Source organism: Phascolarctos cinereus, unplaced genomic scaffold (genome assembly GCF_003287225.1).
Source record: "Phascolarctos cinereus isolate Bilbo 61053 unplaced genomic scaffold, phaCin_HiC Scaffold_4;HRSCAF=312, whole genome shotgun sequence".
NCBI lineage: Eukaryota > Metazoa > Chordata > Mammalia > Diprotodontia > Phascolarctidae > Phascolarctos > Phascolarctos cinereus.
In genome coordinates, this window is record NW_027555847.1 from 696,928,058 (window position 1) to 696,949,273 (window position 21,216).

The 21,216-nt window shown below is 38.0% G+C and overlaps 1 protein-coding gene and 1 pseudogene across 9 annotated transcripts in view; one reads left to right on the forward strand and one right to left on the reverse strand.

Moving 5' to 3' along the window:
* Positions 1 to 21,216, forward strand: part of CLIP1 (CAP-Gly domain containing linker protein 1) — a 145,181-nt gene that overhangs the window by 102,167 nt on the left and 21,798 nt on the right. For 8 of the 9 annotated variants that reach the window (XM_078154275.1, XM_078154270.1, XM_020970286.2 and 5 more), the window contains 3 exons: positions 538 to 654; positions 9,047 to 9,153; positions 17,268 to 17,388. In XM_078154275.1, the coding sequence (XP_078010401.1) occupies positions 538 to 654; positions 9,047 to 9,153; positions 17,268 to 17,388 (345 nt within the window). The remainder of the gene's footprint in view (positions 1 to 537; positions 655 to 9,046; positions 9,154 to 17,267; positions 17,389 to 21,216) is intronic. The other variant, XM_078154272.1, reaches the window with a different exon arrangement.
* LOC110196774 (histone H3.3A-like) lies at positions 14,389 to 15,075 on the reverse strand (annotated as a pseudogene).

Sequence of the window (21,216 nt, forward strand, 5' to 3'; positions counted from 1 at the left end):
CAGTAAAACTAACCTCTAGATGGAGTTACATTTTTCCAAATTACTGATTGTTGGTCTTGCAACAACCTATTGGCCTTCACATTTTCTTCTACTCATAGCCATACCTGTATTCATTACTATTAGCTTGCCTAAAACATTTTTACTGTATTGTACATAATATAAGATACTTGATTTACATTCACATGCTTTGGAATTAACTTTTATTTCTGTTTAAAAATAAAACTTTTCTAAAGGTTATTCTCCTAACCCTCCTTGACCCCCCAAAGACCTTGACTTAATAATAACAATACATCAGCTTTTGAATCAGATGCCACGCCTGAGTACTTTGAGAAAAGTCAGCTGTGTACAAATGATTTGTTTAAACAAATTCTGTGTTTCACTTCCTCACTGCAACACATTTCTCTGGACTTAAATCAGATTACTCACGTCCACTATTAGGGTTATATAAAGTGTGGTTAGAGGCCTTTAATTGAAAACTTTGGCTGTCAGGCTACCTTAATGGGTTTAGCCACTGCTTACCATACTTTTTTTGTTTAGGTTGCCCAAACAGCAGAAGATGCTATGCAGCTGATGGAACAGATGACCAAGGAGAAGACTGAGACTCTTGCTTCCTTGGAGGATACCAGGCAAACAAATGAAAAACTAAAAAATGAAGTAATTTTAAATTGCCTTCTCAAGGAGGCTATATTTTACTGGTGGGATAGAATATGTGAACAGAGGTTTATGTACATGAACAAGGTGCATTCAGGAAAGATTTCAGGTGGGGAGTGGCACATGAGCTGATCTAGGGATTCTAAGAGACAAAGGTAAGGCGGAAGTACATTGTAAGAATGGAGAAAACTGATACAGATGTGTGTAAAAAGAACAAAGAGTTGAAGAAATAGCAAATTAGACCAGTTTGCCTAAAATGTAGAGTGTAACAAGAGGGAAAAGGTAAGCTGGAGCCAGATTGTCAAGGATTCTAAATTTGCCACACTAGGAGGTCTGCAATTTATTCTAAAGACAATATGGATTAACATAGTTCTTGAGCAAGGGAAGGTCACGGTCCAACTTATGTTTTGGGAAAAATGATTTACCAGCTTAGTGGGGGATGAAATGGAAAGGTAAGAGATTGGAAGCCATGAGTACAGTTAGGAAATGAGAGGTGATGAGGACCTGATTGAGGTTAGTAACTGTGTGGTTGAAGAGGAGATAGATGAACAAATTATGTTGTGGAAGTAGAACCAGTAATATTTGATAACTGATTGAATGCTTCTAAATAGATTCATTTTCACTGGCTCCATGCCTGGAATGCTCTCCCCTCCTCATCTCTACTTCCAGGCTTCCTTTAAAATCCCACCTTCTGCAGAAGCCTTTTTATTGTCCTCCTTAATGTTAGTGCCTCCTGTTTGAAATTATTTCCAACTTACCTTGTACTTATCTTGTTTGAACACAGTTGTTGTGCAGGGACTGTTTTTGCCTTTGTATCCTCAGAATTTAGCATGGTGCTTAGAACATAGTAGACATTTAATAAATACTTATTGACCTGTTTTCTAGGCCAGATTCAGATCCTCCCCAGTTTCCTCCTCCTCCCTCTCTTGCAGTCAACTACCACTTTTCTGAACTCCCCTGTCACTTTGTACCTCTCTTACTACACTTTCACCTTGTATCTTCTATTATATATCTGTAGCTTCCAGAACTATTAGATCCATTAGTACAAGGATGGCTTTTTTTTTATTTTTATTTTTATTTTCATGAACTTGACAAACATCAAAAACTGTGAAACATTTCTATAAACAAAGAACAGAAAAAGATTATATATGAAACCATCAGTCTTTAATGAAAGTACATGTTAAATTAAACATGCTAGTTTCAACACTTCCCTGCTTGTCCATGTTCCATTTTAAACTTCCTCCTACTGTCTTCTGTGTATTTTTTAAAAAAAACATTTCATTGATTTCTTTCCTTTGTTTTACACTAATTATTTATTTATTTTTAGCATTTTGTTTTAATTTTAAGTTCTAAATTCTCTCCTTTTCCCCTTCCCCACGCATTGAAAAGGCAAGCAATATGTCAGTTATACATATGAAATCATGCAAAACATTTTCATATTAGCCATATTGCAGAATAAAACAAGATAAATAAAGTGAAAAAATACTTCACTCTGCACTCAGAATTCACTTCTCTTTGGAGATGGATATCATTATGATTCCTTCAGAATTATCTTGGATGATTATATTGATCAGAATAAATAAGTCTTTCACAATTGATCATTGTTACAATGTTGCTATTACTATGTACAATGATCTCCTGGTTCTCATTTCACTTTGCATCAGTTGATAAAAGTCTTGCTTAGTTTCTCTGAAGCCATCCTGATCATCATTTCTTATAGCACGATAGTGTTCCATCACAATCATATACCATAACTTGTACAACCATCACCGAACTGATGAATAGCGTGTTTTCCTCAAAATTCCAGTTTTTGCTACTCCCCCCCAAAAAAAATTGCTGTACATATTTTTGTAGATAGAGGTCCTTTTTCTTTTTCTTTGATCTCTTTGGAATATAGACCTAGTAGTGATATTGCTGAGTCAAGGGGTGTAATGCACAGTTTTATAGCCCTTTGAGTGTAGTTCCAAATTGCTTTCCAGAATGGTTGGATAAGTTCACAACTTCACCAGCAATGCACTGGTGTCCCAGTTTTTCTACATCCCGTCTAGCATTTGTCATTTTCCTTTTCTATCATGTTAGCCAGTCTAAGATGTAAGGTGATACCTCAGAATTGTTTTAATTTGTATTTATCTAATCAGTAGTGATTTGGAACATTTTCATATGACTGTATATGACTATATATCTTTTTCTTTTTCTGAAAACTGCCTGTTATATCCTTTGACCATTTATCAGTTGGAAATTAAATGGAAATAATGGACATCTTTGCTTCATCCCTGATCTTATGGGGAAGGTTTCTAGTTTAACTTCATTACAGATAATGCTTGCTCTTGCTCTTTTATAAATTTGATTCAGTTCCACATCCAAAGAAAGAACTATGGAAGTCGAATCGCTCTCACTTATTTTTACCTTAAGTTGAATTTTGTTTCATCTTTCTGATGGTTCCTCCTATTGGTTTTAATTTTTACTTACAACTTCACTAACGTGAAAATATGTTTTATGGCTATGTAAATGTAAAGCCCATGTCAGATTGTGCGCCGTCGGGGGGGGGGGGGGAGAAAAAGGGAGAAAAAAATTTTCAACTCAAAAGCACGTGGAAAAAAAAATTAAAAAAATAAATTAAATTTAAAAAAAACTAAGATCACTCAAAAAAAAATTTTGATTCAGTTCCTTATATATCTGAGAAATGGGTCATTTATCAGAGAAACTTGCTTATCATCCCCCCCCAGTTCTTGCTTTACTTCTAATCTTGACTGCATCGATTTTGTTTGTGTAAAATCTTTTTAATGTAATCAAAATTATCCATTTTACTTCTCATTATCCTTACTACCTCTTGTTTGATCATGAAGTCTTCCCTTATCCATAGATTTGACAGGTAAAAATTTCTGTACTCCGTTATTTTGCTTATGATATCACCCTTTATGTGTGAATCATATGCCCATTTTGACCATACCTTGCTGTATGGTGTGAAATGTTGTTCTATACCCATTTTCTGCAAAATTGCTTTCCAGTTTTCCTGCCAATTTTTGTCAGACAGTAAGTTCTTACCCCCAAAAGCTTGGATCTTCAGGTTTATCAAATGCTACATTACTATGGTCATTTACTTTTGTTTATTGTGTACCTAATCTAGTTCACCTATCCATCACTTTATTTCTTATTTATTACCAGATTATTTTGATGATTACCCCTTTTAACATAGTTTGAAATCTGGTACTGCTAGGCTGCCTTCCTTCACAATTTTTCCCATTAATTCTGTTAGTATTCTGACTTCTTGTTCTTCCAAATGAGTTTTCTTGCTTTTTCTAGTTCTATAAGCCAATTCTTTGGTCATTTCATTGGTGTGGCACTGAGTAGGTAAATCAGTTTAGGTAGAATTGCTTTTATATTGGCTCAGTCTACCCATGAGAAATTGATATTTCTCCAGTTGTTTAGATCTGTCTTTATTTGTGTGAGAAGTGTTTTGTAATTGTGTTCATAGAGTTCCTGGGTTTGTCTTGGCAGGTAGACTCCCAAGTATTTTATGTTGTCTTTAGTTATTTTAAATTGGAATTGCTCTTCATATCTTTTCCTGCTGGGTTTTTTTGGCAATATATAGACATGCTGATAATTTATGTGGGTTTATTTTATATTCTGCAACTTTGCTAAAGTTGTTCATTGTTTCAGCTACTTTTTTAATTGATTCCTTAGGATTTTCTAAGTATACCATCACATCATCTACAAAGAATGATAGTTTTGTTTCCTCATTGTCTATTCTAATTCCTTCAAATTTCTTTTTTTTTTGTCTTATTGTCATAGGTAGCATTTTTAGTACAACATTGGATAATAGTAGAAATAATGGACATCTTTGCTTCATCCCTGATCTTATGGGGATGATTTCTAGTTTAACTTCATTACAGATAATGCTCTTGATTTTAGATAGATACTACTTACAATTTTAAAGAAAGCTCTTTTGATTCCTTTGCTTTCTAATATTATTAATAAGAATGAATGTTGTGTTTTGTCAAGACCTTTTTCTGTATCTATTGAACTGATCATTTTTGTTATTAATATGGTCATAGTTTTGGTTGATGTGGTTATGGTTTTCCTAATATTGATCTAATCTTGCATTCCTAGTATAAATCCCACCTGATCATAGTGTATGTTCTTGGTGATATATTCCTATTATCTCTTTGCCAGTATTTTATTTAAAATTTTTGCATCAATATTCATTAAGGAAATTTGGTCTACAGCTTTCTTTTCTTTGTTTTTTATTCTTCCTGGTTTGGGTAGAAGCACCATATTTGCTTTATAGAAGGAATTTGGTAGGGCTCTTTCTTTATTTTTCCAAATAGCTTATTAACTAGAATTAAATATTCTATAGATTTTTGGTGGAATTCACTTATGAATCTGTCTGGTCCTTGGGATTTTTTCTGAGGAAGTTCATTGATCACTTTTTAAATTTCTTTTCCTAAGATAGAATTATTTAAGTATTCTGCTTTTTCTCTTAATCTGGCAATTTACATTTTTTTGATATGTTAACCCATTCAGTTAATTTGTCAGATATCTTGGCACGTAATTGGGCAAAATAACTGCTAAATAATTGCTTTAATTTCAGCTTCATTAGTCATGCATTTACTCTTTTCAATTTTGATACTGTCAATTTTATTTTCTTTTTTTTTAAATCAAACTAACCAGTAGTTTATTAATTTTATTATTTTTATTTTTTCATAAAACCAGCTCCTAGTTTTATTTACTCATTTTTTTATCTTTCAGTTTTTATCAATCTCTCCTTTGATTTTTCAGAATTTCTATTTTGGTGTTCAGTTAGGGATTTTAAATTTATTCTTTTTAAAAATTTCATTCATATCCTTAACTTATTTATTTTAAGGTTACATTTATCTAATTCTGAGAGGGGAAAGCTGAGGTCCTCCACTAGTATAATTTTACTATTTTTTCTGTAATTCATTTAACTTTTCCTTTAAGCATTTGGATGTTCTGCCCTTTGGTGCATGTTTATTTAGTCTTGATATTACTTCATTGTCAGTGGTACCTTTCAGCAAGATTATTTCTTTTGTTTTTTGGTTTTTTTTAAATTTTTTTGGCAGTTGGGGTTAAGTGACTTGCCCAGGGTCACACAACTACTAAGTGTCAAGTTTTTGGTCTGAGGCCGGATTTGAACTCAGGTCCTTCTGACTTCAGAGCTGGTGCTTGATTTATCCACTGTGCCACCTAGCTTCCCCAAGATTATTTCTTTTAATTAGTTTATTATTGCTTTTGCCTTGTCTGAGATCTTGATTGCTTCCCATTCCTTTTTTACATACCTCAGCTGCCCTGATATCTTAGAACCAGAGAGTAAAATAGAAATTGTAAGAATCTACTGACTCACTCTCCTAAAAGAGATCACAAAATGAAAACTCCCAGAAATATTAATAGCCTAATTCCATAGCTCCCAGGTCAAAGAAAAAATACTTCAAGCAGCTAGAAAAAAAAAATTGAAATATCATGGAGCCACAGTCAGGATCATATAAGATTTAGTAGCTGCTATGTTAAAGAAGCAGAGGACTTGGAATATTATGTTCTGGAAGGCAAAGATCTGAGATTACAATCGAGAACAAGCTACCCAGCAAAACTGAGTATAAAACGTCAAGGGAAAAAATGAATATTTAATGAAATAGAGTACTTTCAAGCCTTCCTGATCAAAAGCATCTGTGTTTCAAGTGTATTTTTTGTAAGTAACTTATTGTTGGATTCTGTTTTCTAATCCATCCTGCTTTCTGCCTCCATTTTGTTGGCGAGTTCATCCCATTTACAGTTACATGATTACTAACTGTGTAGTTCCCTCTGTCCTGTTTTTTTCTGTTTATCCTTCTCTCTGTCTTTTTACCCTGTCCCTCCTCAAAAGTCTGTTTTGTTTCTGATCACTGCCTTCCTTAATGTGTCCTCCGCTACCCCTCTAACCCTGCTTCCTTGTTGGGTAAGACAAATTTCTGTACCTGACTCTGATAAGAGTGAAGTGTTACCTGTTACCTCCCTGCCCCATCTTCCCTTCCACTCTAAAAGATCTTCCTTGTGTGCCTTTTTTACATAAGATAGATTTCTCCATTCTTCTTTTCCTTTTACCTTCCTCCCAGTGCATTCTTCTTTCTCAAGGCTTTATTTTTTTGAGATCATCCCAACATAATCCACTCACCAGTGCCCTGTGTCGTAAACTCTAATTGCCATAATAACAGTAATAAAGTTCATAGAAATCACATGTATCATCTTCCCATATAGAAATAGAAACATTTTAACCTTACTGAATCCCTTATGATTTCTCTTTCATATGTACTTTTTTTAATGCTTCTTTTGAGTCTTATATTTGAATGTCAGATTTTCTGTTCAGCTCTTTTCATCAGGAATGCTTCAAAAATACTGTCTTTCGTCGAACGTCATTTTTTCCTTTGAAGGATTATACTCATTTTTGCTGGATAGGTGTTCTTGTAGTCCCAGCTCCTTTGCCTTCTGGAATATCATATTCTAAGCCCTCTGTTCTTTTAATATGGGAGCTGCTAAATCTTGTGTGATCCTAATTTTGGCTCCACAGTATCTTTTTGACTGCTTACAACATTTTCTCCTTGACCTGGGAGTCCTGGAATGTGGCTATAATGTTCCTGGAAGTTTTCATTTTGTAGTCGCTTACAAAGTGATTGGCAGACTTTTTCAATTTCTCTTTTACCCTCTGGTCCTAAGATAGTGGAGCAGTTTTCCTTTATAATTGTGTGTCTCTTTTACCATCTGGCCAATTCTGTTTTTTAAGGTGCTGTTTTCTTTAGTGTTTGTGTGTGTGTGTGTGTATGTGTGCCTCTTTTACCAAGTTGTTAATTCTCTTTTCTTTTTTTCTTTCTTTCTTTAATTTTATTTTTGTTAATTTTCTTCCATTACTCTCATTTCTTTTCTGAATTTTTCTTCCTTTTGAGGCCGTGCTGGTGGCTATGTTCACATTGTTGGCTTCTAAGTTTGTGTCTTAATCTTTCTCGTCACCATCATAGCTTTTATGGCCAGATTCTTTTTTTTATTGTTTGCTCATTTTTCCCGCTTTTTGAACTTTAAGTTGGGCTCTGTTCCTGGGGTGGGTTGGAGGCTATCACAAGCTTTTCAGGCTTTTTCATTCTTTTGTTTTCAGAGCTAGTTCTGGGTGTCTCTAAGTTTTCAGTATTTCCAAGTGGTCTTTACCTGGGAAGCACCTCTGCTGTCATGCAGTTGCAAGTGCTAGTGCTCTTCTCTGCTCTAGAACTACAACCTAAACTGCACATGGGCAATGCAACAGGGTCCTGTGCCCAATGCCAGCCAGAGTTCCCCTGCAGTCTCCTTCTGATCAGTTGTCCAACTGAGGGCTCTCAAAGCTGCTGCTACCACTGTTACAGCTGCCTATAAGGCCCACTGCTGCTGCCACAATGTTCTGACCAAGCCCACCCCAGTGTCACAGACCTCTCCTTCTGACCTCCTAAATTGTCTTGGGCTGGGAAAATGCCTTCTCCTGGTCCAGGGGTTGGGAACCTGTGGCCTCGAGGCCACCTGTGACCTTCTAGGTCTTTGAGTGTGGCCTTTCGACTGAGTCTTAAGTTTTACAGAACAAATCCTTTTATTAAGGGGATTTGTTCTGTGAAGTTTGGATTCAGTCAAAGGGCCACATTTGAGGACCTAGAGGGCCACATGTGGCCTCGAGTCCACAGGTTCCTCACCCCTGCTGCCTTGTCTTTTGTTGGCTCTGCCACTCTATAATTCAATATGACCTTTATTTTAAACGGAATGTTGGAAGAGTTCAGCTAGGTTGCTGTCTCTACCCTTACATCTTGGCTGTCTTAATAGCCCAGAACTACCTCTTAATCTCCTTCGTATCACCCACGGCACTAAGCCTTACCACATAGCAGGTACTTTGTATATTATTTGAGTGGACTTCTCTGTCTAGATTTCCATAGAAAGTGCTATGCATTACTGAGAACCTTGGAGAAAGCTTGAAGATTAAAGGAGATTTTAAGTTTAGGTTCTGTTTAAATATTGTTTAATAATGTAGAGATTTGCATTCTGTTTTTACACTAGCTTTTTGTAGATTGTAGGATTTCTATTTGGAGGGAATCTTAATGGTTATCAAGTTCACCCTTTTCATTTTATAGTGGTGGAAAGTGAGACCCAGAGAGGAGAAGGGCCTGCCTTATGGTTTTCCAGAGAGCCAGAGTTCAGAGCAGGGTTTGAGACCCATATCCTCTGACTCTGAACTCAGGGATCTTGATACTATAGCATGTACTGCCTTTTAATCCATTCCCACAGAGTTAACTTTACAGTACCCTCTCACCACCCATTCAGTGAGTAGCTTTTAGGGCTCCAAACATTTCACTGCAGCACAGAATGACTTCAGCTGTATTTTTTTTTTCTCTTGAAGTTGAATGCACTTAAAGAAAATAACTCCAAAAATGTTGAAGAATTGAACAAATCAAAGGAACGTCTCACAGCAGAGAACCAAAAAATGGAGGAATTCAGGAAGGAAATGTAAGTGTTGTGTTGTGTGTGTTTCTTCTCTTTTGTGGTATAAATTGCTATATAGCCATTCTTTATTTTGTGAAGTAATTTCATTTCGGTATTTCAGCCTGTACATTTGTGCCTATGTGTAGAACAAGGATAACTTTTTATTGTTTTAGAAAAATAGCCTCACAGCTAATAGAAAAGATAAGGAAGAACAGTTGTACTGGCTACTTAAGCTGTGCAGTCTGTATTTTAAATCTGCTTAGTAAAGCACTTTGGAACTATGAAGTAGAGTTTGTATCCTAAAGAGTAGAACATGCCATATGAGGTGTTACTTTAAAAAAAAAAAGCATACAACACAGTTTTCTTTACATCATTTTAAATGGTCTAAGAGTAGATAACACAATTCCGATTGAATCATATTTTTTTTATATGACCAGTGTGGGAATTTTGTTTATTTTATTTTGCTTGGTTGCCTATTTATTACAAGAGATTTTGTTTTTCCTTCTTTTTCAGTAGGTTCAGGAGAGGTAGCATGGAGAAGTGGATTTTTGCTCATTGAAAAAAAATTGAATTAAAAAACAAACAAACCAAGGGAAGTGGAAAAAAATTTTTTTGGTCTATTGATTAGGCTGATATTAATGGTGATTAGATTTTGTTTGTTTGTTTTTTAGGCAATTGGGGTTAAGTGACTTGCCCAGGGTTACACAGCTAGTAAGTTTCAAGTGTTTGGTCTGAGGCTGGATTTGAACTCAGGTCCTCCTGACTTCAGGGCTGGTGCTCTATCCACTGCACCACCTAGCTGCCCCCGGTGATTAGATTTTAATAGAATAGATGGTGTATGGGAGGGATCAGGAGAAGTATTTACACTAAGAAGTATTTCAAATGACTTCTCTGCTACTCAGATTTCATAACAGAGACATTTTTCTCATTTCCATTGCCGCTGGCTCCCCTTGTCTCATGTAGTTCAAAGTGCTGGGAATGGTATAATTGGACATTTCAATTTAACTGCCAGTCAGACTGAAAAAAGTAGGATCCTTTTCAGTTAGACTCCATTTACATTAGTGACACTAAGAATTTAAAACATGTGCTAATAGAACTGGAAGCTGAGACTCAAAAGGTGGTAAAATCAGCAATTCCAAATGAACTATCTTCACTACTGACTTTGTTTCAAAACTAGGTAAAATGAGTGCAGCCTCTCCTTCTTGTGAATGATGAGTTTAGTTACTGTGAGACTCTTGGGCTGTTTCTAGAATCATTCTGGTACCTGGGTTCTATTTAGAATCTCTGTAAATTGGTTATTTACTTTTGCCATTGGTATATGGGTCCCTCTCTCTCTGCAGGGGTGGAGAACCTACGGCCTCAATTCCGCATGTGGCCCTTTAGGTCCTTTAGTGGGGCCCTTTGACTGAATCCAAAGCTTACAGAACAAATCCCCCTAATAAAAGGATTTGTTCTGTAAAACTTAGGCTCAGTCAAAAGGCTGCACCCAAGGACCTAGAAGGGGGCATTGTGACCTCCTTTGTGCCTCACCATTGCGGTGAGGCAGCAGGTTCCTCACCCCTGCTCTAGAGTTTTAGCTGTGGTATTTATATCTGTAGATCAAAGTTGAGAAATTCCTTACTGTTCTATTTACATTGTCTTCAAAAGACAAGGGAGGGACTAAAAGCCTGTTTAATTCATTGGTACTTCTGCCATAAATGACTGAGACTCATTTAGAGCAAAATCAAGCAATCCTAATGCTTGCTGCAGTTGGATTTTAAAAATAGGTGATAGTTTTAGAAACACTTGCATGGGAAAATGCTGTACCAGCTCAGTTGCGTTTGTAGAGGGGTGGGTTCCACTGGTTTTACAGAAAACTAAATAATTCCGTTTTTTTTTTTAGCAACACAAATAATTTGTGTAGTGACATGGGGCATTTTAGCCTTTTTGTTCTGTTGAAATGCCAAGTTGACATGTTAGCTTAGGAATTTGGAAAGGGAGCGATTGTGCAGTAAGACAGGATCACCCAGCCTCCCTCCCACTGTCTGAGCCACACCATTTAGCTGTCTGTGCCACTGTAAGCGAATGGAGTCAAAGGGGTGTCATCCAATCACAAATTTAGAGGCGCTGACTCTTCTACTCAAAAGTTGATAGAGGTTGTCGAGAGTGTTCAATGAAATAACTTTTAAACCTAACAGTGTTTACTGATTCCTCTTCACCTTCTCATTTCTCTATTAAAAATATTATTTTTTACATCTGTTAAATCGGTTGGGTAATAAGGGATAGACAAGGTTGTTTTTAATAACCTTGATAGGTTACTATGATAACTTTGCCCTTCTAGAAGAAAAATAATTTGATTATAAGTGTTTTTATTCTAGCAGTCTTAGTTTTGTTAATGAGAGTGACTCTTCTGAATGGTGCCTTTACCTCTTTTGAGGGGACCGTTTTTAGAGGACAGTAGCTCAGATGAAGAAGAATTGGACCGTCTGTCACATAAATTATTTGGTTAAGGTTAATCATTTCTAAACTTTTTGTAACTTCAAGGCAACATCAGACTTGAGAAGATTTCATGATTTAGACTTCAACTTCTGGAGATCTTTTGCAAAAGAAATTCTTTTGTCACTGGGGTTATTAAGGTATTAGCCTATTCTCTCCAGAAATCAGAGAACCATAAAATGTCAAGACAAGCTAGAAGGAATTGTAGAGATCATCTAAAAAATTTTGCTGTATCTTAGTATGAGACACAAATGGCATAATCAGAATTACATTGGATTTGCTGTCCAAAGACCTAAATCTAGGGATACGAGGAAAGGCAAAAGACAGATTCTGCTTTCAAGGAGCTCTCAGTCTAATGAATCAGCAGGCAAACAACTATGAAAGAAGGCATAGACAGAATAAATTGGAGGTAATCCAACAGAAAGCACTAGCAGTAAGTGAGATTGGGAAAAATTTCTTACAGAAGGTGGGGCTTGAGTTGAAATTTGAAGAAATCTAAGGAGCCTGGGAGGTAGAAGTTAGGAGAGAGAGAGAATGCCATTCATGGGGGGCAGCAGCCAGTGAAAATGCCCAGAGGTGGGAGACAGACTCTTTGGTGCAAAGGATGGGAAGGAGGCCAGGGTCATTGAACTGTCACACAGTACAGTACATGGAGGGTAGTGAAGTACAAGAAGCCTACAAAGATGGGAAGGGGTCTAGGTTGTGAAGGGCCTGAAAAAGTCAAACAGTGGATTTTATATTTAACCCTGGAAGCTATAGGGAACACCTGGAGATTATTGAATAGAGGGATGTGATATGGTCACTGCTCTTTAGGAAGGTCAGATTGGCAGCTGAGTGGGCGTGGACAAGGATGGGAAAAGACCTGAAGCCCGGACACCTGCCAGCAAGCTGTGGCGGTAATCTAGGCATGAGGTAATAAGGGCCTGTACAAGGATGGTGGTGATGTCAGAGGATAGAAAGGGACATATATAAGACACATTCTGAAGGTAGAATTAGCAAGGCCTGGCAACAGATTGGATACGAAGGGTGAGAGAGTGAGGAGTTGAGGATGACAGTGGGTTGCAACCCTGAGGGGGATGATGATAAGTATCTTTGAGTGTAATATAAAAGTTAAGAAGAAGGGAAGGCTTGTGGAAAATATAAATAGTTAGCATTTATGTATGACTTTAAACTTTACAAGATGCTTTAAAAATATCTCATTTTATCCTCACAACAATCCTGGGATGTGGTTGGCATTATTACCTTCATTTTACTGATGAGGAAACTGGCAGACAGGTTAAATGAGGGTGACACAGTTAATAAATGTCTGAGGCTGGATTTGAACTCAGGTCTTCCTGACTCTAGGTCCATCACTGCACTACCTAAATAGGGAGCTGCCTAAGAGAGAGAATAAGTTCAGTTTGGACTTGAGTTTCAGATGTTTATAAGAAATCCAGTTCAAGGTGTTGAAGAGGCAGTTTCTCTAAAAAGTGGTGTTAATTAAAGCTGTAGTCTTGACTCTGGAAAAAAAAAATGGGAACTAGACAAGAGTATATAGCTTAAGTGAATTGGATTGGAGCAGTTGTAATTGCATGTAGTATTGTCTTTATTTTCTAATTCGGTGTGATTTTAACCACACAGACAGCTGACTCAGAATTGACTCCCACATCAATAACTAGTGACTTCCTGTCTGTTGAGATAAAGTCAGTTTCATTTTTTGGGTGATTGTTGTTAGGTTGTAAGGTTGCCTTGCTTCTTGAAGAAAATATTCACAATATACAGTTGTGAGTGACTCTGCCAAACCTTTCCGTCTTTCCTCCAACCTCCCATGGCTCTCAGCTGAGAACTTTTCATATTTTACTGAAAAAATTTAGGCCATTCGCCAAGAGCTATCTCTTGTCTCTTCCCCTTCATATCATCACTCAGATATGTTCTGTCACTATCTTTTCTTCCATCATTGTCTCACATGACTACTCAATGGTAAACTCCTTTATATGCAATAGTAATCCCATTCCATCCTGAGTGCTCTGGCAGATTGTCCCTCCCATCATCCCTACTCTTCTCACTTATTTTCAATCTCTCCCCATCTGCTTGGCTGCTTTCCTACTGCCTACAAAAATGTCTATGTCTCTCCTCTTTTCCTCACTTATTATATCCACCCCTGCTAACTATTATGCCATGTCTGTCTAGCCTTTTGTGCCTGACTTCCTTGAGAAGGCCATTTATAATGGATTCTTCTTTCTTTCCTCTCATTCTCTTCTTAACTCTGGTTTGGCTTCCAAACTTCTGGTTTGGTTTTGACCTCATCATTCAATTGAAATTATTCTTTTCAAAGTTAAGAATAATCTCTTAATTGCCAACTCAGTCCTTCTCTCTCTCTCTCTCTCTCTCTCTCTCTCTCTCTCTCTCTCTCTCTCTCATATATTGTAATAGCAAACTTAGAGGAACAGCACAAAAAATGGGTTACATTAAAATCATGTACTTGCATGTAGGACACTCAGAAAAGTATAGTGAATGGATAGGATCTACTGTATGGTAAAAATACTACAAATACCATTTTGTTGCCATCGATAAGAAATTTACTTTGTTAAAACAAACAAACAAACAAACCCAAATGCTGTCATTGTCCTGAAAAAAAAATTAACAGGTTTATTTTTAATTGTTATAAAAGTTGAATTGTTGAAAATTATTCATGGAAACACTTTTGGAGTGCATTAATGGTTTATATCCTTGCATTTATAGTAAAAATTCACACACAAATGAAATTGGAAAAAACTTGCCAATACCTAATTCTGTCTCCTATTTTTCCATATATAATCATATACCTTTTGGCCTTATGGGGGGAAAATCTAATATTCAGAACTACCAATAACAGGAAGAAGAGATTTTGTTTTTCTGCTTTGAGAATGAAGAATGTTTCCCTTCGTAGTGGAGTTTAAGGGTGTTGTCCACATGTGCAGTGTGTTAGCTGGATATCTTTTGGCATGACTGTGACATGTTTGGCATGGTTAGCACAAAGGCTGTGCCCTCAAACAGGACAACTAGGTGGGCTTCACTTGCCTCCTACAAAGAAGCAATTGTTGCTCTCCAGAAGCTCAGATTTGTTCTGAAACCCTGAACAATTTCACACACCTGATGCTGGAAGAGAAATTTATAAATCAGAAATTCAGGGGACTTCTGATAACATCAGATTTCACAGAAAGCCTCCGTACCTGGCCTGTAGTAAGGAGGTTTTTTGACCCCTCTGGGAGAGGCTGCACTCTTGGGAGCAGCTTTTTATCAAGTTACTCCATGGGTGCTTTACTACTGGTAGATTTATGGGAAGTTTGCTTGGTATAAGCCATGTTCCTGAAAACATCTTGTATACCCTCCCTTCTCTTTTGGCTTGTGTTCAGAGTAAGAGGTGGTCCTAGTGCTGGAGTGGCTGCAACCACCTCAGTGGCTTTCTTTCACTCCTGATCCTTCTTAACCTCTTTGCACCCTCTGACACAGTTGATCACTCTACTTTCTTTAATACTCTCTTCTCTCTAGGTTTTCAGGACACAACTCTCCCCTCATTGTTAACCTTTCTGACATCCTACTCAAGTCCCTTTACTGGTTCTCCATCCAGGTCATGCCCACTAAATGTAGGTTCCTCACAGGACTGTCCTGGGCCCTCTTCTCTTCTCCCTCTGTGCTGTTTCACTGGTGATCTCATCAGCTGCCATGGATTCAGTTATCGTCTCCATGCAGATAATTCTCAGATCTTCTCATCCAGCTCTGGCCCCTCTGTCAACCTGTAATGCAGTCTTGGATCTCCAGCTGCCTAGTAGATACCTTGAAATGGATGTCCTGTAGACACATCGTAAACTCAGCATGTGTAAGACTGAGCTCATCTTTATTCCCAGATTCTCCCCACCTTCCAGACTGCCCTATTACTGTTGAGGATGCCATCATCCTCCCACTCCCTTAGGCTCACAATCTAGGTGTCACCTTGGGCTACTAATGTGAGGCTGCCTTTCACACAGACCCCTCCCCCCATATCCAAGCTGTTGCCAAGACCTGTCAATTCCATGTCTACAACGACTTTCCAAAACACCCGCTTCCCTCCTCTGACACTGCTCCTAACCTGGTGCAGGCCCTTATTTCCCCACACCTGGACTATTGCAGTGGCTGCTGGGGAGTCTGACCACATCACAGCCCAACTCAATAACCTCTAGTGGCTGCCTGTCACCTCCAGGATCAAATATAAATCATCATTGGTGTTCGAAGCGCTTCATAACCTAGCCTGCTCCACCCCCCTTTCAATCTTCTTATCCCTCCCCAGGCACTCTTCCGTCCAGTGACATTGGCTTCCTTTTGGGTCCTTACACACAACACTCGATCTTTCAGCTGTGGGCATGTTCTTTTGCTGTTCCTCACACCTGGAATGCCCTCCTAGATGCCTTCAAGTCCTAGCTGTGCCTGATTTCAACTTCACTGAACAAGATACCCCTCCCAGGATAAGTGGATACTACTTCCCTCTGCCCCTCTCCCCTCTGATTGAAAGATAACCGCACTGAAGCTCAGAGAGGGACAGTGATATCTGGCATACAGAGTTGGGATTTGTACCCAGGTCTAGGATATGCCTACAGTTCTCTTGTTTTTCCCACTAAACCATGTTACTTTCTGTTTCCTTAAACCTTTGTGAGGTTACCCTAATATGAGTGCCAAATCTGTGATTGAAAGTCAGAGAGTAAGAGAAATCAGAGTATCAACTCTGGCCACCTATAGACAACTGAAGTTAAAAATAGACATGTTGATCATCAGATGAATTTATACCAAGATTCAGGATTCATCCATGTATCATAACTCACAATGGAAATTAACAAGCATATGTTTACCTCCAACTCATAGCTACAGTGAAACCTTCTGCAGTATTAAATTAATTTCAGTGATTGTATTGGCAGACGTACTGGTGAAACTGTACCTTAGCTAATAACTAAAATAATTGATTTTTGCATTGAATGTAATAGATCCTTCTATATGTTGGTTGCACGTGTTCCATGTGGTATATTCATTTTTATTTGCTGCTTTTAATCAAAAATCAGTGCTTGGAAAGGGTATCATTCTCATTTGAGGGGAGAAAAAAGTGCCTTATGTAATTAGAAAACTGCTCTCCCTAGGGCATTTTGCCTCTGGTTGTCCTAAAAATATATTCCAATACACGTCATCCCTGAACTTCATCAGATACTAGCGAATGAATGGGACCATTAGATTTTTTCTTCTTGCCAGGAGAAACAGGTTACAAAGCTGGGCAGTCTTGCAAGTGCCCAAGAAATGACAAACTACTCTGTGGATGTGAAATGTATTCATGCATTTAAATAACAAGCCTATTCCTACAGCAGTAGACTCTGATGATCATTCTCCTATTCTCCCCTGGTGTTAACTAGTGTATGAATGTAGTGTGGGAGCTGAGTAGGAGTGGTGAGCACTTAGCAGGCCAAAGGGTGATGGCCTTAGAGGTGACATCTGTTCTTTGCCAGATTAAAGCCCTCTAGTCTATTCTGCTTGGAGTGATAGGTGCTTTCTAGTTATAAATTCCCATTAGGCACGTGACCCAGAGAAAAATCTTTTTCTGCCTCAGGCTGGGAAGCTGCTTCTCTCCCACCATTTTTCTTGCCTGTCTTGTTTCTATGGTAACCCTGCACTCCCTGTCCTTGCAGAGAAGCCTTGAAGCAGGCAGCAGCTTGGAAGTCCCAACAGCTTTCGGCATTGCAGGAGGAGAATCTCAAACTTGCTGAGGAGCTGGGAAGAAGCAGAGAAGAGGTCACGAGTCATCAAAAGGTAAGCGATGCCCAGCCCTTTGCATGGTAGTCTTCCCTGCCCATCTTGGACAAGGCCTCAGGAGGCAGTGCTCAGTCAGATGTGGCAGATCCATGTGGGATGTGCTTTTACAGTTTTGGTATGATATGTCTTACCTTGTCCCCAGAGGGTTTTGTTTTGGCTCTAGATTAGGGGCAGCTCAAAGTTCCTTAAAGTCTGGTAAGCAGAAAGCCCCTGGGGACTTAAGAGATAACTTAGAAATGAGACTTTCTTTGAAAGAAGCCTTTTATTTATAAGCCTGGAGAGAAAGAGGTTCCTCCTGATTCAGCTTGTGTTTGCTTATTAAGCTGTTAAGGAAATTAATCTAAATTGCATACAGTTTGGGGGTTAGTAGATATTTTTCAATGAAATAATCCCCTTTGTTGGCCATAATTTCCAAATGATAGTGTAAGTGTGTACTTTGATACATGGAATGTGTATAATCGATGGAATGAGCTATAGGCAAACAAATTCTAGCCTAGTTGCCTATATGGCTTAATCAAAAGAGTTTCTGACACAGCTAATAGGACTGATTCATACAATTTTCTAACAAATATTTTTAATCTCTAAAAGATTTATGGTCCAAATGTGCATAGTAATCTGTAAATAGCAATTAACTGGGTTTTATTCTAGGTTATTCTACCCTTCAATCACAATGCTGGATAATTACATTTAACTGCATAACAGCAACTTAGGAATCATTTTTTGAATAGAATTTGACACGTGTTGTCATCAGTATTGTGCCTTGCCCCCTCAGGTGACATTTTGTTATTTCCAACATATTTTACAATCATCCTTCTCTGTATAAGTTTTAGTTCACGGCATCATCGTTTAAATGTCAGAAGCCCAGGGCAGCTTGTTTAGTCACTTTGGAAACTACATCAAGTGTCCACTACCCTGTGTGTCAGTTGTGTAAAACCAGTTTTGTGATGTTCCTTTTAGATTTTATACTTCAAAACCTTCACTGCAGCTTTGCCCATTTCTTAGACTCATAGCACTGAAATGCCCTATCCTGTCAGGACTCAGATATACTTTTTCACCCACAAGACTTATTCGAATAAATTTCCTCACCTCCTTCCCACCAGCTTCTGCCATGACTGTCCCAGGGTACTTTCATGAATGGAAGTAAGATTCTTCTTTCATTCACATCGTCAGAGGTGGTTTGAACTTGAATGAGGTCTAGGTGTGTTCTTTTGGTAGCGCTTGGGAGCTTGATGATGATCTCATTGGCAGTGGAAGCTTTGGGGGCAAACCGGTTTCTTTAAAGGCACAGGTAGTGTTTGACAAGTATGGTCTAGCGTCAAATTTGTCAGGTCTCCAAGAAAAGCAATGTGGATATATTTGCAGCTGTCCACATTTCCTTAAAAACCTTTTCTCGTGGACATAAGGAGCCTTAAAACCAGCACTCTTTTGAAGAAATAAAAGCTCAGCATGTAAATGGCCTCCAGTTTTAATTCTGGCCACTCCTAGACAACTGTGTACGATGCTAGTAGGCTGTGATATGACTTGAGAGCCTTAGAAAATTTGGCAAGAAGTTAAGGGGTGATTTGAAGGGTCCTTTAGAAGACAGCACTGAAGATAAACTGAATAATAATTTAGTCTTCCTCAGATAGATGAGGAGTGTTTACAAGGCACTGAGTATATTCTGTATCTTTACTAACGCCAGAAAAAAGTAGGTTTGATCCAAAAGCATGTGGGATTTTGAGTAAATAGAAAAATGGACTTAATGATAGAGAGGATCAGTAAATGCTGATGACTGGAGATTCAGATTATGTTTATCTGGGATACTCATCTAGCTAGAATGGTTTAGGAATAGCCCTACCTAAACACAAGGCTAGCTTGATTTCTCTTTTTTTCTGATTCTAAAAGAAGGTCTAAGATGTGGCTTGTTTCTATCTAGAGCCCTCATTTTCTCTTTTCAGTACCCTCTGCATTAGAGTGACAGATTGTGACCGCTGTCCTACAGCAGTGTTGTGCCTCACCTTTGTTAGGCCAGTGGGGTTTACTTAGAGAAAAGGTTTTCACTGGTGACACTGGAAAAATATGTGAAGTTCAGTTTCTTCAAGCCAAAGCAGCCAGGGTGAGGATAAAGGACAGAAAAAGCCTTGTACTGGGTAGGCCTTGTTCTTGTCCTATTTCCCCCATCTGTATATGCCTCTGGACAGGTTACTATCTGTAAAATGAAGAGAAATCATCTCCACTTGGCCTGTGTCACAGGACTGTTGTGCAAATGAAACTCATCAGTATATATATTTAAAAAAATAATATCACTATAAAAATATAAATTATTACATAAGCTGATGTTTTTATTTTACTTCATATTTTCATACTGTTAGGAGAAACCAAGGTTTCCCACACTCTAATTCTGTGTCTTTCTCTTTGAAAAGCTAAAGATACCCACATCCATTAAATAGCCCTACACATCATAAATTTAAAACATTGCGTTTTAGTCTTTTGCCATCTGAGCAAATTTCAGTTGTCTGAACTAAGCAGGGACATTTTTGAGAGGTAAGGAAACAATGATTGACTGCTTTGAGATGAGGGATTTGCATTCTGCCCTTGACCTTAGTTTCAGAGCATATTCTTCCCCTGATGCATTATCATGATAATTGCTGTTTTTTGGAACGTCAGAAAACCAAGCTTGTTGGAATTATATATTGAGTGAAACTGCTGTAAATGAGGGCCTTGAGTGTCTCTGCTGTAGAATAGAGTGCATGGGTTTTGTGATGGTTTATTTTGGCTTCTCAGAAATCATTTTTGCTTTCAGAATAACAACCTTAATTTAAGGTTACTTTCAGTCCAACTGAAAATAGGTGACTGAGATAGGTGGAGTATGGTAAGTGAAATAATATTATTGTTGATTGCATGCAGTGAAATGTGGCTGAACACCAATGAGAAACCATCTGATTATCCTCTATACCTACGATACTAAAAAAGTCATAGTGAGAATTAGTGAATAGGGTTATTCACCATTAGTTACAAGTTTGAAGGTGGTTGTGTGTGGTGTTGTTGTTTTAAGTCTGACTGTCATTGCAAGTTTCAAAAGACATACTATCTTGTATTTTGGGCCATCATTATGGGACAGATACTGATTTTCAGTTTGTATTAAGTGATCCAAAGCTTGTTTGTGGAATATAGACACTAGACATATTAAACAATTCATGGCTTATGTTCGGCCATCAGTTTCTTGGGATCACCAAAGGATAAATCAAATCTCCTTTAGAATCTAGAGCTGCCGTTTCAGTGGAGCCGTAAATAATATGCTGTTTATAACTAGCCACTTTCTCCGACATGCATGTGCAGTGAGAAGAATTTATTTTTATCTTATGGCATGGCATGATTTTCCCCAAAAGTAATCAAATCAGATTAACCAGCATGTATTTAGATATGGTCCTACTATGGAGGTAGCCCAGCTTCTTTCAGGCTGCCAGTCAAGTACACGTTTCCACAAGTTCTACCAGACTGGAAAGGCTTTGATTACCAGTTAAATTATGTAGGGTACATCTGTTTTCTGAGGACCAAACCTATTAAATTTAGAGAGGCTCACCACCAAACTAACTATAAGTTGACAAGTTTTTCAGCCATAGCAATTGTTGAAGACCACTGAGACACAGGAGGGCTGCCCTCGATCTGCTGAGGGAGCGCTCACAGTAGCAGAATCACAGATCATAGAAATGGAGTATGGAGAAGTGGTAGCATCAGTTGCTTAGGAAGTGGCATTTTATTAGTAAAAAGTGAAATGTATGGAGAATTACCTATCCAATTCCTTGCTTCCAGCCAGTGCTTTCCTTGTTGCTTATTCATTTCACT